The following is a 16,255-nucleotide window of genomic DNA, read 5'->3' as shown; positions in this document are numbered from 1 at the left end:
GGTTTGTAAGTTGTTTTCTCTCTTAAATATGGTACCAGTAAAAAAATTAACTTTTTTTTTTTTTTTGCTTTCCTACTATTGATTTTTCTAATATTGTGTTTTCTAAAACACTAAGTACAGGGGAAAGTGCTGAATCTTGTTTGCATACTGAGGAATCTAAAAACACTGTCACAATTTAAAAGAATCACCCTCAGAGACAGTATTACTGTTTAAGTTTTATTAAGGTTTAAACTTCAGGCTTGCTTGAATAAACTCTCCAACTAATTATGTTAACATTGTATCTTCCTTCTGTTTTTAAGCAGCATGGAAGTTTTGTATCGAGTAGAGATTCTACAAACATTCAGAAGCAGACTTTCATTTGTTCAGAGACAACTCTTATGAAATTCAAGCTGAAAAGTAACTATTCCATTCTGAGAATAAGCAACACAACTGACTTGATGTCTGAGTACAGCAACAGAATTCTTAGTTAAAAAAAAATAAGCAAAAGCTGAGAGGGTTTACTTTTTGCCTTATTCTAAGCAATAATACAAGTATCCTACTGAAACTATAAGCTGTGACCAAAAATAGAAAATTGGTATGAATGCTCTGTTTGCTATTTAAAAGTTGTAGGAGCTCAATCACATAGTTTTGATGTCATTATGACCATGTTTTGGATATTGTAAATACACTGTAGATTACTTACACTGTTTCAGAGCACTGCCTTAATCGAGGACTGGGTAATACCTTCTTTAACAACTTAAGAGGATGCCAGAAATGAACCACCATCACCGCAAACATCTACTAATTATTAGACATGGTAACTGCCAAAAACTCTTTGCAAGGTACAATGCTACACAAATGCCCTATACCTTTATCATCAATACTTTTTACAATACACTTACGGTGCGGTTCCTGATGTACAGAAACACCTTCTGTGTCTGCTGTGGCCCACTGATTATATCAGGGAAGCAGGCTGCTTCTTGAGATGTCATACGGTCATGTGGAAGTCTACTCTGGAAAGCTGCGCCCTCCACACCTACAATAAAAAGACAAGTTGTCTACAAGCACTGCAAAGGAACTGCTACGTATTTTTTTACCCTACCTTTCCTAGCTAAGGTATCTAGAATAGCCATGAGGTGACATGGTGGCTGATTTCATGACATGCTTTCACTTAATCCTTTTATTTGTTTCTGTAGGACATGCTGCTTCCCACATCAACAACTCTTTGAATTACAGATATTGTCTAGGCTTAATGAAAAAGCTATACTATGGCAAAAACAACCTGAAAAGTAAAAGGGGATGGCAGAACGCAAAGACAGCAAAAAACAATAAATCATAGCTGTTTTAGATGCTGTCCTTCATTTGTGTAGTTTCTAGTTTCTGTCAGAGTATGAAAAACATTTTGGAGCCCATTCAAAACCAAAAGACCTATAAGATACAAGCACAACAGCCCTTCTCACCTGGTTTCCAAGGGTTTCATTTGCACTGATCTTCTCCTCAAGCTAGAGGAATCCATCTTAGGTTCTTCTTTTGCATTTTTATATATATGCACAACATGCACTGCAATGAAATATAAACCTACTTGTGCTATTCCTAGAACCCCTCCCCTCCTCAAGTACTACCTACAAACAGCAACAGATTTCTACCTTTTCATGTTAAATGCTCCATGTGTAAAATAATGTTAAACAGAGTAGACATTTTATGTCAAAAGACTTTGTTCATAAAGGAACCTGTATGCCTCATAATTCAAACAAAAATACTAGCTATGAACTAATAATGCAGTTATGTACCTTACATGCTCCAATCTCATTAGAATGTTATAAAGCAACAAACCAAGGCATAAAGCACTACAGTTGCATAAAGTGCTACAGCACAAATGGAGCACAGAGCGAATCTTGCAGGCACAGCGAGCAAAACAAAATACTGAGATGTCAAATACAGCAAGAACTATGTAAGTCTCAGATGTCCAAGGAAGTAACTTAAGATCAAGACAGACAGAAGAGAGGTCTTGAAAGATATAAGCCAATACATCCCGAGGGGGAAAAGAACACAAGTAATGCAGCAAGGTTAAGATCATTTGCTGAAACTGGAATTGTTGAAAATTGTAGTCACAGAATATGTAAGCTCACAGTGTGTATTCCACTAACCAAGAGACCTGTTTTAAAGTCTGAAGTGCAGAGATGCCCATGCCACGGTACTGAGGAAATGCAGCAATTCTCTTCCTTTGGTTCTGGTGCAACCATACACACCATTAGCATTTTTACTTCCCAAAGGTGAAGAAAAAAAGTAAGCAAGAAAATGTTTGTGAAGGTAATAAAATTTACTCACAAAGATTAGAAGAACTAGCTGTGTGATGGCCCAAGGTAAAGAAAACTGTCTATAATTATTTATAGGAATTTGACAAGAGGAAATTAAAAACATAGGCTATAAAGCCCTGCAAGAAAGTAAATTGAAATTAATGATAGGAAATGATGACACACCAGTAATGCTTCTGGACAGTAACATTCAGCTATGGAAGAGAACTGCATAGCAGTGCTAGCTTCAGCTTCTCCAGTAACAGACAATCCTCATCCCTTTATCTGTCCTTCAGTCTAACATTGTACCAAATGTGCAGATACCTACATATGAATGTATATGCTGAACCATTATCTCTATAACATTACATGCAAACCAAAGTTTACCATTCTCTGGTATTTTTAATATAACAGATATTAAGGCATCATGAACTGATCGTGAATTGTTAGCAAAAAGCTCAGCAGCACACTTTTTAGAGAATGGCCAATTAAAGGAATATTGAAAATGTCTAACTGACTCACTCTACAAGCTTATGCTAAAATGAATGGGCATTCTCAAGATACTTTTTAAAATGTATCGATTGCCATGTAGTGACCAAATAGCAGAAAACTCTGGTTCTTTTTACTTTTTTTTTCTTTGTTTTAAATTCACACCTTTTATGACTACACCCAAACTGTAAAACTAAAAATCTTAGTAACAGCTCAAGATGAGCGCTGGTATTCAGAGTTTAGACAAAAAACAAAACAGGATTTGACACACGAATTTAGGAAAAGCCTATGTATCATGAGCAAAGAGACCACTTTATTTATCCAACAACCAGAAGATGTTAAAAACTAAATGTCCTTGAATTTAATTTTGCAACTATACATCTCAAAGTTAAATGACTTTCAAGCAGATAAAACAGTCCCCCCTGTCCTGCCCCCCCTTATTATTTTGCATTTCACAAAAGGAACATGGTAAAAGGAGTACAAGTTCAGAATTGCATATGCTTTCCTTGGGGCAGGCAAGTTATTAAAGAGCGTAGGAATGGCTCTGCCTAGACTCAATTAACAACTCTTCTGCACACATTCACACACACACTTAACACTTCCTGACATTCAGTATCAGCAACCAGTGTACTGAAATTTTGATAGTCTTTCTCCCCCACAGAAGAAATCCTGAGGGCTACTGCTCATTTAAAGACTTACTGAAACATCTGCAGATGAAAAACACTCCAAAGGAAAGTTATTTGGCTAATGAATCAGTCAATTACTAAAGCAAACCCTCAACGTATGTATGTAATGCATATTATGCATAATTTCCAAGCAGTGAGTGCCTGCCTAAAAATGAAATAGGCAACACATCCTCAAGTCCACAATCTGTAATATTCAGAAATTCTGTGTGAGTGATGAGTGATTCTGTATGAATGGTAAGAACCAAAACATAGATTCCTTTACATAAACAGCAAGGATGCACACACAGATGAATTTTCTCAATTTGCATTTGCTTCAAAAAGAACATCTTGAAGGTACAGAAAAGGTTCTGGAGCCTTCAACTCCTCTGCTTAAAACCCTAATCCTCATTCCTCATGTGACAGTGAAAGTGGCAGAGCTGGAGGATGATTTTCAGCAGCAATCTAAGTACCTAAGAGTAAGGATATCAATTATGTGAATTAAACAGCAAGTGCATACTGCTGACATCAGTACTTAGATCAAATGTTGAACACAATTTGCCACCCAGTCCACTGAAAAGCAGACTACTGACCTCCCCAACAGATAGATCTCCTGGGCTAACCACTGGGATTCATATCAAACTCAATCCCTTAAAAAAAAAAAAAATAGAGGGAAAGAAAGGTACTGCTCACTATGTTTTTTCAGCAACTTCAAAAAAGAGACTACTGTGCTGAAGCCCGGGGCTTTTCTAAAATATTCTGTTAAAAACTGTCTAAATAAGAATTATCGTTTTGTATGTCTGGACTCCTCTGAACATGGAGAGGAAAGGAGGGATGAGAGATCGGCCTGAGACATTTCAACATAGGTCAGTGTCCTTTTCTGTATTCACTACAGACCTCAACTGTTTTTTGAAAAATACCCCTCACTTTTTTTTGTTTGTTTTTTTTGTTTTTTTTTTTTTGTTTTTTTTTTTTTGAACAGGTGAGTAAACAACTCCTGCACCTCTTGCTAAGTTTTGGACACCCACACCCATGCGCACTTGCAAGCATCACTCCCTAGCTTGGCGGCTCTTGCTCCTAAGTGGCAAGCATCAAATGCCACCCTCACCTGATGCTTGGCCGTCTCCATACCCTCCAGAATTGTCGTCTTGAAGTCCTCCTGCTTGCCCTGTGGAAGGAAAGAGGAGAACTCAGGGACCTTACTCCATAAGTTAAACCATACTGGACATAAAGGCCCGGCAGTTGGCGTTTTAGGTATTAAATTTCACCAACTAACTAAACCCATTTTCTGAGAATCCCATCTTCATGAACCTAGGTCCAGGGCACCAAACTCTGTGGTCTTCTAAGGTGTTATCCGTGTTACTGGATCCTTCACATCAGACTTGTTCGGGAAATAAAAAAGTACACAATATGTAGCATTCCTAGGGGCTAAATACTTAGGATCAACTTCATTAATGGCTAGGATTTGAATAACAAGATTACATTTCTTACTGCCAAGATTGGGTAGATGGATACCATCAGAACCATAAGAATTTGATAATCTTTCCCCTGAGACTCCTGCATCTCCTCATATGCAAGGGTATAGCTCAAACCGTTCTGAAAAGCCTCTTACTTTGAAGAGAGCCTCTTCCTTCCTTGCTACAAAACCTTTCCTTGAAGGTTGATGAAGGGACTTTATATGAAAGGTTCAGAACCTTGGCTTCAGAGCCCTCGATACACCAGCAATACTCTAACAAACACAACCTCTAAGTCAAGTATATGTCAATACTGCTGATCCACAGATCAGTAATGTAATCAATACCCACCACTGAAAGACATCAGCCTTTCAATGTATCCAGAGCTGGAGACACAAGGAAAGGCGAAGCACTCATCTGAAAGATTTGAACAAGCCTCTGTATTACCTTAGCCTGACTGTAAATCCTAAACAGCAGCCTTGATAGGACTCCAACACAACTTAGAACAGAGTATTTCTAAAACAGCTGTGATGTCTACAGAAACAAAGCTAATATACATAGCCTTCTTCATGCTGCTAATCTTCACAGAAGCAGCTAGCTCCCAGTTTAGCTCATAAGTGATACTCATTTCTACAACCAAATACTGGTCACATCATCACCTCCAGAGAACAGAAAGCCATGGAACACTACCAAGCCCACTGAGCACTGTTCACCCATCTACACCTCTATTAAGGCTACTTCAAACCAAGTGCTTTAACAGTCAGGAAGCAGGGTGTTTTCTGAACTCAAGGCAGCAAACGGTCACTTCCTAGACCATGACCACTCAAAGTGCCATCTTCAAACACATAAAGACAAGTTCTAAGCTGAGGCTGAATACACAATCATTAAGATTACTCTACAGCTAGGGATTGGAGAACAATTTTGCCAAATATAATTCAAAGCTCTCAGGGGATACCCTAACTTAATATAAAAATGGTTTAATTTAATCTAAGCTAATGAACCAAATGTTCTCATACTTTGATAATCTAGATGCACATCTAGCATGCTGTAACATTATACGTCTACAAGTAAAATAATAAACAAGGTTTCAAGCAGTTTTAGTATAATTCTGTAAAGATCCCCACAGACTTACTGAGTATACTGAGTGCCTTAGGGCACTACAATTTCAAGAACTGGGCTTCTAAAATCTTAATTAGCTTTAAAAAGATTGTCTACCATATTGCTTAATATGGCTCTGAAACAAGGAGGCCATTTTCACTAAGTTACAGTAGAGGAACAAAAGCAATTTATTAGCAACACCCTACTAGCAGGAAAGTTCAGACTCACAAAAGAGATTGTGACAAATATTTGCATTCTGACAGGCTTCCCTGTCAGAATCGGGATTCTCTAGACTAATGCATCTGCAACAGCAAGATCAAATTCCTAACTTCACTTACATCTTTAGTACTTTACTTTGCAGGGAACTTATTCCAGCATTACAGGACCTGCTTCCATTCTTGCAAGAAAATAAATCGAACATCAATATTTACACTCCAGCATAAGCCATTACATTACACTAAAAGTTACACTTTCATCTTTCATAAGTTAAGGAATTGCAAAGATGCAGACATCAGTCTGTGGCATTTGTTATCACAGACAGTGAATAGAGGGGACAAAATTGCTTAGTATCACTACAAAAAGAAGTCAATATTTTCTTGTGTTAACACAGAAAATTGTTTAGCTGTTATTAAGTCAAAAAATATTACTAACTACTGCTTGCTTCAAAAATTCTAAACACTATCCAGTCTGAGTAGGGAAACATGTAAACAAGGCACACTAGCACTCAGATTCTCCCTCCTTCCCACTAAGAAAATCATATTCCACCTGCAAAGGAACAAAACAGCAAGCAAAGTACTAATCCATTTAACACCAAACTATTGCAGTTGAGCATGACTTGCAGGAACAGAATCTGCTGAAAGAGGCAAGGCAACAGAATAATGGACCATGAACTGAACGGTAACCTGGAATAAGGTCAGGAAAAGAGTCTACTTTGTTTTAGTCCACTTCATACAATCATCCACTGCGTAAAAATAAAGAATAGCAGCAAAGGATGGCTAAAACCAAGTAATAAATCTCAATAGGAAAATGGACAATTCAGATGAAAAGGCAGAGACAAAGCACCACCAAATCTGAACCATATTTGGGTTCACAGTTCTTTGGAAGACAGCAGCTAGAAACAAGATCATTAGAAAGTAAGAATACTAACAAAACTTAAGACAGGAGCTGGTAAAGGAAAACTTCAGGAGGGACAAAAATGAAAATCCAATTTGGTAGAGGCAAACAAAAGATCCTTAGAAGAGAAAAAAAAAAAAAGGAGAAAACTCCTCAATTTCAAAAGGGCTCCTGGCAAACAAGAACTCAAATGTCATTCAGCACCAGAAGTGATTTTATTTTATTTTATTTTTACTATCAGAGAATATTTCCCAAACAAAAAAGTAGAGATTTTAAGTAAATTAACTTATATTAATCATGAAATACTGTTTAATGTGTAGCAGATCTTGCAAATCCAGACTATGACAATCTGCATAACCAAAACATCTGTAGTTCACCAAAGCTGAACATATTAATGGAACCCAACCCCACTACGACCAACATTTCACTATGACCTGAAGTGTGAAACTTAACTTTGCTTCTTATGCGAACTATGAGTACAGACTAATGAAATACCAGCTATTGTTAACATTTACATTTTTATGGTTGCACTTAGAACACAAAAGGTAACAACTCAAAACACAAGAGCTTTACATCCTTACCACGTTACCTGTAGTTTGGCAGGCTTTATACACAAATTAAATTATTACAGCCTGCACTGAGAATAAAAGAACAGTAATATACAAGCTATATTTTGTATCTTGCGTAATTTTCAAAATGTAACCCAGCCCTAGCATTAATATCCTATTTATTATTTCTTATTGAACACTTCTGTTTTTGCTTCAAAGAAGTGACAGAGAGAAAAGCTCACTTATAATCGTTTCTATGAGAATACACAGCAGATTATATGCCTTTTCTTGCTAACGTTTAAATAACAAGTTTCAACATACTTGAACATCCAGTGTAAGATGAGCTGATGCTCTGATGCCTGCATTTTAGAAAATAGACAAAAACACTAACACACACACCTTCAAAAGCCTTCAACAACACATTAAGAGTAACTACGGAATGACAACTGAAAATTTGTCTTCTTTCATACACTGGTCCTACATCACTCCAACATGCATATGTTCATGATTTCTAGCAAGGATATAATGACCTGAAGCTGTGTTATTTCTAGCCATCTATATATGGCCTGATTTAAAACTGATTTTCATATAGGTGACTAAACATGGTGCCTGCAGAACAACTGCTTAACGGACTGTAGTATGTACAAAGAAGCATGAGCCTATCACTGCCTATGTTTCCTCCTTCACAAGGAAGAATGCAGTCCCGCATTGATGATGCCTTAAACTGAATTAAACAATCATTCTTCTAGGTACAAAATGGCACATGAGAAATACACGGAGAATGATATAATATTATATCTCATGAATTAAACCCAAAGTCTAGGATAAATAATTAGTTAAATCAGTTTCAAAAGAAAACAATTGTGATTTTTAATGTATTTCTTGAAACTGTCGGTAAGTATCTCCAAAGTGACATCAGTCACATTGTCTACATGCTCAGACCTGCCTGACAAAAAGCAGCTCATTAAGAGCAGAACAGAAGACCAACAATTATTCACATCAGTGATTAACCAGCAAAAGTTCAACTATTAGATTTCAACTACCATCTAAAACCAATGAGTACATACATTATATTGTGAAAACTGACAGCTAAACTTTGCAAGAGCATGATTTTGTGAACACTACTATGATACATCAACTTGAGTCCAAATGTTGGTAGCTGTAAATACAACAGAGTTAAAGAATGGATAGGGTACTGCTAATACCATGAAAAACAATAACTGCTTCATTAACAAGACTAGCCTTTCCTGTGTAAAGCAAAGCTTTGTAACTCTGTCAAAGGTAATGAGGAAGGTCCTGAAGTTTAAGCAGTGTCCAACCAGAAATTAACATTAGATCCATAACTGAAAGCCACAAAAATCTCTATGGATTAAATCAGCTCTCCTGAACAACAATTCCCTAATAAATCTAACATTATTTCTCTCAAATAAATTAACATTTGCACTTGAGCCAGTGCGGCAGATAAGTGCCAAAGCAGCTATTCTGGTCAATGAGCTTCTAAAGTCAAATCAATAAGGTTTACAAGAATACAGTATGAGAGGTTCAGCTTAGTTTAGGATTATATTACACACATTACCATCTTCTTTAGGCTACTCTTCCACATTTTTACCCTCCTTCCACACATGGGGACAGAAAACTAAAAAGCATAGAACAATCAAAACCAGACATGGGATTCATCACGCTGCACATGGCCACACTTTATTTCTGGCAACAAAACACATATATAGTGCTACAATAGAAGGTCTCTCTTTACTTACCAGATGGCTCTTCTGGCTCACTTTCATTCTCTTCTTCTGCAGGAGCTGGTGGTGGTGGTGGTGGCAGCTTTTTCTCTTTCTCAGCTTTAGCATTTCTCTCTTCTTCAGAATAATACTCATCTTCTGATAGGTTTGCAAGACTTTCATCCATTTCTCTATACTCCACCTGTAGAAAGCACAACAGACTATAAACACAATGAAGATGTCTGCAAGTCCAATAATAAAATGAACACCGTAAGCAATTTTGCTGCATACAGACTCAAAGAAAAGGCCTAAGTTACCTTGTCCAGAGTCTTATCTCAGGCACCATGTTATACAGGTCTTCGATAGCTTAACAGGTTCCATGTTTTCATCTCCACTAAAAGAACTTGTCTTCAGCACTCAACTGTCCAACAGAAAGCGTTTTTTCCTAAAATCTAGGCAAGTCTGTATGCATCCATTAAGTCTGCTTCATGATTTAACCTCTGTAGTTTTCTCTCCTACCTTCACCTCCCTGTCAAACTCAAGGGTGAAAAATTGGATGAGTCCCATCTATAATTTGAATTTATCTGTCAGACAAGGCTAATAAGAACCATACACAGTTCTTCCCACAGAAGCCATGTTCCCAGAAACATAGCTTACGCACATATTCTACCTACTGGAAAACCTCCCCTGGTACAGAGGGTCACATTTGCCTCTTGTCCAGAGTGGTCACGCTGGTGGCTCAAGAGAAAAACCTCTCTCCTGTTTTCAGCTTTTACTTGCTAGAACAAGCTGTGGCTAGCTCACAGATGCTTTATAGTTCTGCTTCCTCTTTAAAAACAAAGAAAAAAACACAACCCACAACCAGACTTTATCTGATCTCTCTTATTCTGGTTCTCCCATACTTTTACTGCTGTAATTTACAATGCCATCTAGCTTTTCTCATTAGTGTCCCCACATAAATCAAATACTGAAAAATGCACCTCTACATTTCTCTCCAGCGCTCCAGTTTTGCAGTGTCTCTTCAAAACTGTATGTTGGATTTGGCCACCTCTCAACTAAGACTTCAAGATGCAGGAGTCATACTTCAGAGGGGGTATCAGAGACTACCACAGCACCACTCACACCTGCAAATTTAGTCTAAGTGCTTTGCTAGAGATAACTTACAGAACTAAAATGAATGCCAAGGAGAAGATACAATGCGAAACAGGATCACTGATGATAATTCAGGATTAATTTTGAACTTACTGAGTACCTGACCACAGAGCAGATATTAAACATGCAGAGTTCGAACAAAATGCAAAGAAGTGCTACCAAAAAGTTGTCTACCAGCCTGAAAAAACTCGGTAACACAAATCTTATGTTTAAGAGCTATCCATACCCCACTGCATGGCTCTTCCATTGATGAAGAGAGTTGTTGTAACTGCAGGCACGTGGGATGGACTGTGCCTATCTCAGTCCACTACATGCCTTCCAATCATGTCTTCCCTCTCTACTCCCATGCCTTCTTGTTTAAATCTAAGAGCCAAAATAATTAAATGATAACCCTCTGAGGATATAATGGAGTAAACATCTGATCACATACAGTGAAGATTCAGGTAACAGATAAGATAACCCTCACTTGCCTTCTTCAGCTACATATTTTGTTCTGTTCTCCAGTAAAAAGAAATAACATTACTAGTTTCAGAAAGAAGCTTGCTCTACCTAAAATGAACGTGGAAATCCCAAAAACAGATGCTTTTTCCAAGAACCGTTTTTCAAAATAAAAAAGTCTTGTATATTGCTACTAAATTTCCCTGGTTACTGGAAAAGAAAAAAGTCATTATCAAAATATGCAGTCACTGGAAAACTAAACAGAAAACATCTGCTAGTGTCCCTACAACAGCCTACAGGTCAGCTTCTACCATGAGATGAACACTGCATTTCTCATCACAAGAATAACAAATCTTTCACTTTTACAGAGTTTGATCATTAAGGAAGGGCGTTAATGGGAACAAATCAAAGCAACATTGGAAAGTGTGTGCACAGCAAAGCCTAAGTTCAGTAAAACACTAACACACTCAATTATCTGCTCTCTTTCACAGCATCACAGGTACCTGAAACCAACAGAAACTAACTGCCTCAAAGCCCTCTAAAGTCTCCCTTCTTCCTTGAGCTCCCACAGCTTTCAGAGAACAATCAAGCTGGCAAAGCTCCTCAAGTGATTTCACAACAGAAACATTTACACTGATTAATACAGTGACACCTTGCGCTAACTTGAAGTGATTATGGGAATACCATGCTACAAGAGATTAACGTCCTTAGTTAACAGATAGTGTCAATGCAGAGAAGCATCACCAAAACACAATCACAAATAATGAATTCTTACTTGCTAACAGAGCACTAGAAAGTAAGGAAAATCCAGGTATGCCACCTCCGAGGCTGTACCAGTTTAACTTCTTTTGGCAGTTTCTACATGCAAAGGACCAGTCTGGCTACCACATCATGTAAATACTCTGAAAAGCAAGACATTCCATGCTACAGCACAACAGTCTCTAAGAAGTAATTTCAGCTTCCATATCGAAAACAACCAGCTGTGGGCACGCCCAAGTTCTTCAAAGTCTTCTGCAACAATGTTTCCAAATAGAAGTTTAACGAACAAGAAATGTTCTCCTACGTTCAGGAAAGCATAAAAATCGCAGAGCGGGAGCCTAAATTATTGGAAGCTACTTAAGACGTATAGATTTCACAGTTAAGCCTCACCTCCACACAAACGTCGCCCCAACTCTCCAACCTCGCCTACGGAAAGCTGAGGCGCAGCTGACGCACAGGGCACTCGCAGGTCCCTCCCCAGTCCAGCACCGCCCAGCACACGACAGACCCCGGCCCCTACCCCTACCCCTACCCCGCCCCTCCACCTACTTTGGCCCGCTTGCGGCGGCTGGTCCTGCGACCCTCCGGGGTCTCGGCGATGCCGGTGGTTTCAGCGCCGGGCGCCGGGGCGGCGCCGGCGGCGGGCGGCTCGGACAGACCGCCCGGGGGCGAGGCCCGCGGCGGCTCCTTCTTGCGAGGAGTGCGCTCCGCCGTCCCGCCGCCCTCGGCGGAGGAGCCCAGCGCTCCCGCGGCACCGGACGGAGGCACCGGCGCCTCGGGCCCGCCCTCGCCGCCGGCCCCCGCCGCCTCCGCGGCCTTCTTCCCCCCGGACAGCATCGCCCCGGCCGTGCCACGCCGCCCCGCACAAAGGAGGCCGCGAGAGGGCCACCGGCACCGCCCCCTTACACCACCTCCGGGGCGTGGCACGCGCGCGCCGGGCCTCCGGTATGGGCGGCTGCCAGCGCATGCGGAAATGGCGTCCTCGCCCTCCGGTCCGCGGCCTGCTGACGTAGCCTCCGCGACGGGGTGAGGTGGTGCAGGGGCGAGCGGCCCCGCGGGAAGGACGCAGTGAGGAAGCCGGGTGCCAGAGCTCACCTCAGCCCTGCGTCTCCTGGGATCTTGGCACGAGACGGCTGAGAGGGAGGCTGCCAGCAACACTATCAGCCCAACCTGCATCTTGATCTTGCTGCTGGCAGTACCTTGCCATTACTACAGATGTAATGGTTGCTTTGAATTCACAAATAACTATTCCCCTCTAGGGCAGATTCCAAGGGAATTCCCAGTTACTCCTCTGGCCCTGCAGTGCTCCTTATTGGTTCTCTGTCCTGCAAGTCTCACAAAAACCTCCAATTACTTTAGCAAGCTGAAACAATGCCTATTGATTCCCTTTTATGCCTATTCCGTAAATTTACCTCTGCATGCAGCTCTTCCACAATTTCCCCACCTATACATCTAATCCGGATAAAAAGTAGCAAGACCTGTTGGCAACCAAGGAAAATAAAAAACTTCCCTAGGCAGTCCTAGTTAGCAGTATGTCCTCATGAGGTGCTGACACATACCAAGGCTGGTGAAAGGGAAACATTTTTGCCTATAATAGAATCATGGAATGGCTTCGGTTGGAAGGAACCTCAAAGATTCCAACCCCCCTGCCATGGGCAGGGATGCCACCCACCAGATCAGGTTGCCCAGGGCCTCATCCAACCTGGCCTTGAACACCTCCAGGGATGGGGCAGCCACAGCCTCTCTAGGCAACCAGTTCCAGTGCTTCACCACCCTCTAAGTGAAGAATTTCCTCCTAACATCTAATCTAAATCTCCCCTCTTTGAGTTTAAAACCATTCCTCCTCGTTCTATCATTATCTGATTGAGCAAAGAGTCACTCTCCATCTTTTTTATAAGTCCCCTTTAAGTATTGAAAGGTCACAGTGAGGTCATCCCAGAGCCTTCTCTTCTGTAGGCTGAACAGCCCCTGCTCTCTCAGCCTTTCTTCATAGGAGAGGTGCTCCAGCTCCTTGATCATCTTTGTGGCCCTCCTCTGGACCCACTCTAACAGCCCCACATCCTCCTGGGGCTGGGTGCCCCAGACCTGGATGCAGTAGTCCAAGTGGGGCCTCACAAGGGCAGAGTAGAGGGAGACAATCACCTACCTTGAACCCACTGGCCACTCCTCCTTTGGTGCAGCCCTGGCTCATGTTGAGCTTTTCATCCACCAGATCCCCCAAGTCCTTCTCTGCAGGGCAGCTCTCAATGAGTTCTTCTCCCAGTCTGTACTCATGTCCGGGATTGCCCTGACCCAGGTGCAACACCTTGCACTTTGACTTGTTGAACCTCATTAGGTTCACATGAGCCCACTTCTCAAGCTTGTCCAGGTCCCTTTGGATGGGATCTCTTTCTTCAGTTATATGAACTGCACCACTCAGCTTGGTGTCATCTACAAATTTGCTGAGGGTGCACTTGGTCCCACTGTCTATGTCATTGTATAAGATATTAAACAGTACTGGTCCCAAGACAGATCCCTGTGGGACACCACTGTGGAGTAATTGCCTAAAGTGGCCAGGAAAATTAAACTAATATTCACATTTTAAAGAAAATGTACAGCATTGAAGAAGCTTTCAGGATGGAGTGTAGCTGCATTACCTAAGCGTTCCATAGGCTTCCAACTGTAGATGGTATTGCACTGGGGGAACCTGGTATGCTGACTCTAAGGAACAGAATGGAGTGTAGAGAGGAGACTCCGCGGTTAGGCTCTGTGACCAGGTGGGGACTTGGTTGTTCTTGTGCACACAGAGACCAATAATCTGCACATTTTCTACCCTGAGCCAACCACTTGTCATGTTTTTGACAAAATGTTGTACTCTAGTGAACTTTTGCTCATTTATAATATTGTTATAATAATAGAACACACCTCCAAGGTGTGACCACCCCTCACTGAGCATGTGCTCTGTATTTCTCAGAGCCTATACCTTTCCAAGATACGCATGACTACAGTCACTCAAGCTCTACCTAAAAAATTGAAAATATAAATTGGCTTAAGAGAAAGGGGATGTCAGGGAAGATACTATCATGAGGACCTTCTGACTTTTGGGATCAGTCAACAAGCTGAGCCTCTCTTCTCCCTCCCCCCATTCCCCCCATCGTTTGGGCGCTGAGGGGGAAGATTTGAACACTTGGTTATACCAGGTATCTCCAAGGAAACTTAGAAATCTCTAGAGTCTTTGTGCCTTTTAACGCATTAATAGCCATGCATGCTAGCTTGGTGTCCTGGTTTCAGTTTCCAACCCCTCTGGCAGACCCTGTAACGGGGTCAGAGAAACAAACTGTAGCAGTGCAAGTAGACCCTGCAGAGGGTACTCCAACCCCTGTGGCAGACCCTGTAGCTGGGTCAGAGAAATGAGCTGTAGCAGTGCAAGTTGCCCCTGTAGAGAAGGTGAAAAAATGGTATAGAGATTCAAGTTGTTTAGAATGCAGAGAGTCTTCTGCCAAATCTAGGTATAGAGACGACAATGCTGGGCCATCAGGGATTCAGGAGGAGGAAGATGAGGATGCCGAAAAATCAACAGTAACTACCCGAAACCTATATGAGCGTGAGCTACAAGATGTGTGAAAAGATTTTGGTCGCTGTATAGGTGAGCAGCTTGTCACCTGGCTGCTCCGGTGCTGGGACACTGCAGCCAATTGTGTGGAATTAGATGGCAGGGAAGCCAGATGGCTGGGATCCTGTTGTCGACGGAAGGAAGACACAGACACTCAATATGAGTGAACAATAAACTTCAACTTTAATGGATAGCTCAGTCGCCTTTTATCTAGTTCGAACATAATCAACTCATACATATTGCAAAAACTAAGCTCAGGATTGGCTAACATTTCCTGCTCTTTTCAGGTAGTTCCTCCTTCTTTTAGCCACCGTCCCGCCTTAGGGACTTTCCCCATCGCTCAAGGGCATCGTGTCCTTGAGCCTGATTGGCTCTCAGCCAGCTGCGTACGTGCCAGACTCATGTGAGTTGAGTACGGTACTTCACTAGCCCATTGCCTCCTAACTGCCCAACATCCACATGTCCTATTTCACTTAACCATTCCTCCACAGGATCCCTTGCTAGAGACGTAGGCATTGACAAAGCAATTGCAGATGGAGCACAATCTCACAGCCTCTGGAGGCGTCTCCTCTCAGCTGTTAGAGAAAGGTATCCCTTCAAGGAAGAACTTTTATGTCTACCAGGCAAGTGGACCACTACAGAGAAGGGAATCCAGTACCTGAGGGAATTAGCCGTACGGGAAGTGATTTATGAGGATCCAGACCTCAGACAAACATCCAAAGATCCAGATGAAGTCAGCTGTACACAGCCCATGTGGCGGAAGTTTGTACAGAGTGCACCATCATCATATGCCAGCTCATTGGCAATAATGGCCTGGAAAGAGGATGAGGAACTCACAGTGGATGAAGTGGCTAAACAACTCCGGCAGTACAAAGAAAGTCTCTCCTCTTTCTTACAGGCCTGCGTCTCAGCTGTGGAGAAACTTTCTGGAGTTTCACCAACTTAAAGAGAATCTA

The 16,255-nt window shown here is 41.4% G+C and overlaps 1 protein-coding gene across 1 annotated transcript in view; it reads right to left on the bottom strand.

Annotated features, from left to right (window-relative positions):
- KDM1A (lysine demethylase 1A) overlaps positions 1 to 12,544 on the bottom strand; it is a 52,707-nt gene extending 40,163 nt beyond the window's left edge. Inside the window, exons 1-4 of the mRNA XM_032202098.1 lie at positions 12,257 to 12,544; positions 9,395 to 9,560; positions 4,533 to 4,592; positions 882 to 1,015 (exon numbers count right to left, since the gene is read on the bottom strand). Of these exons, the coding sequence (XP_032057989.1) occupies positions 882 to 1,015; positions 4,533 to 4,592; positions 9,395 to 9,560; positions 12,257 to 12,544 (648 nt within the window). The remainder of the gene's footprint in view (positions 1 to 881; positions 1,016 to 4,532; positions 4,593 to 9,394; positions 9,561 to 12,256) is intronic.
- Positions 12,545 to 16,255: the final 3,711 nt, after the last annotated feature.

This window comes from Aythya fuligula, chromosome 23, assembly GCF_009819795.1.
Source record: "Aythya fuligula isolate bAytFul2 chromosome 23, bAytFul2.pri, whole genome shotgun sequence".
NCBI lineage: Eukaryota > Metazoa > Chordata > Aves > Anseriformes > Anatidae > Aythya > Aythya fuligula.
The sequence above is the reverse complement of the archived record's forward strand: the minus strand, read 5'-3'. Positions and strand labels throughout refer to the sequence as shown.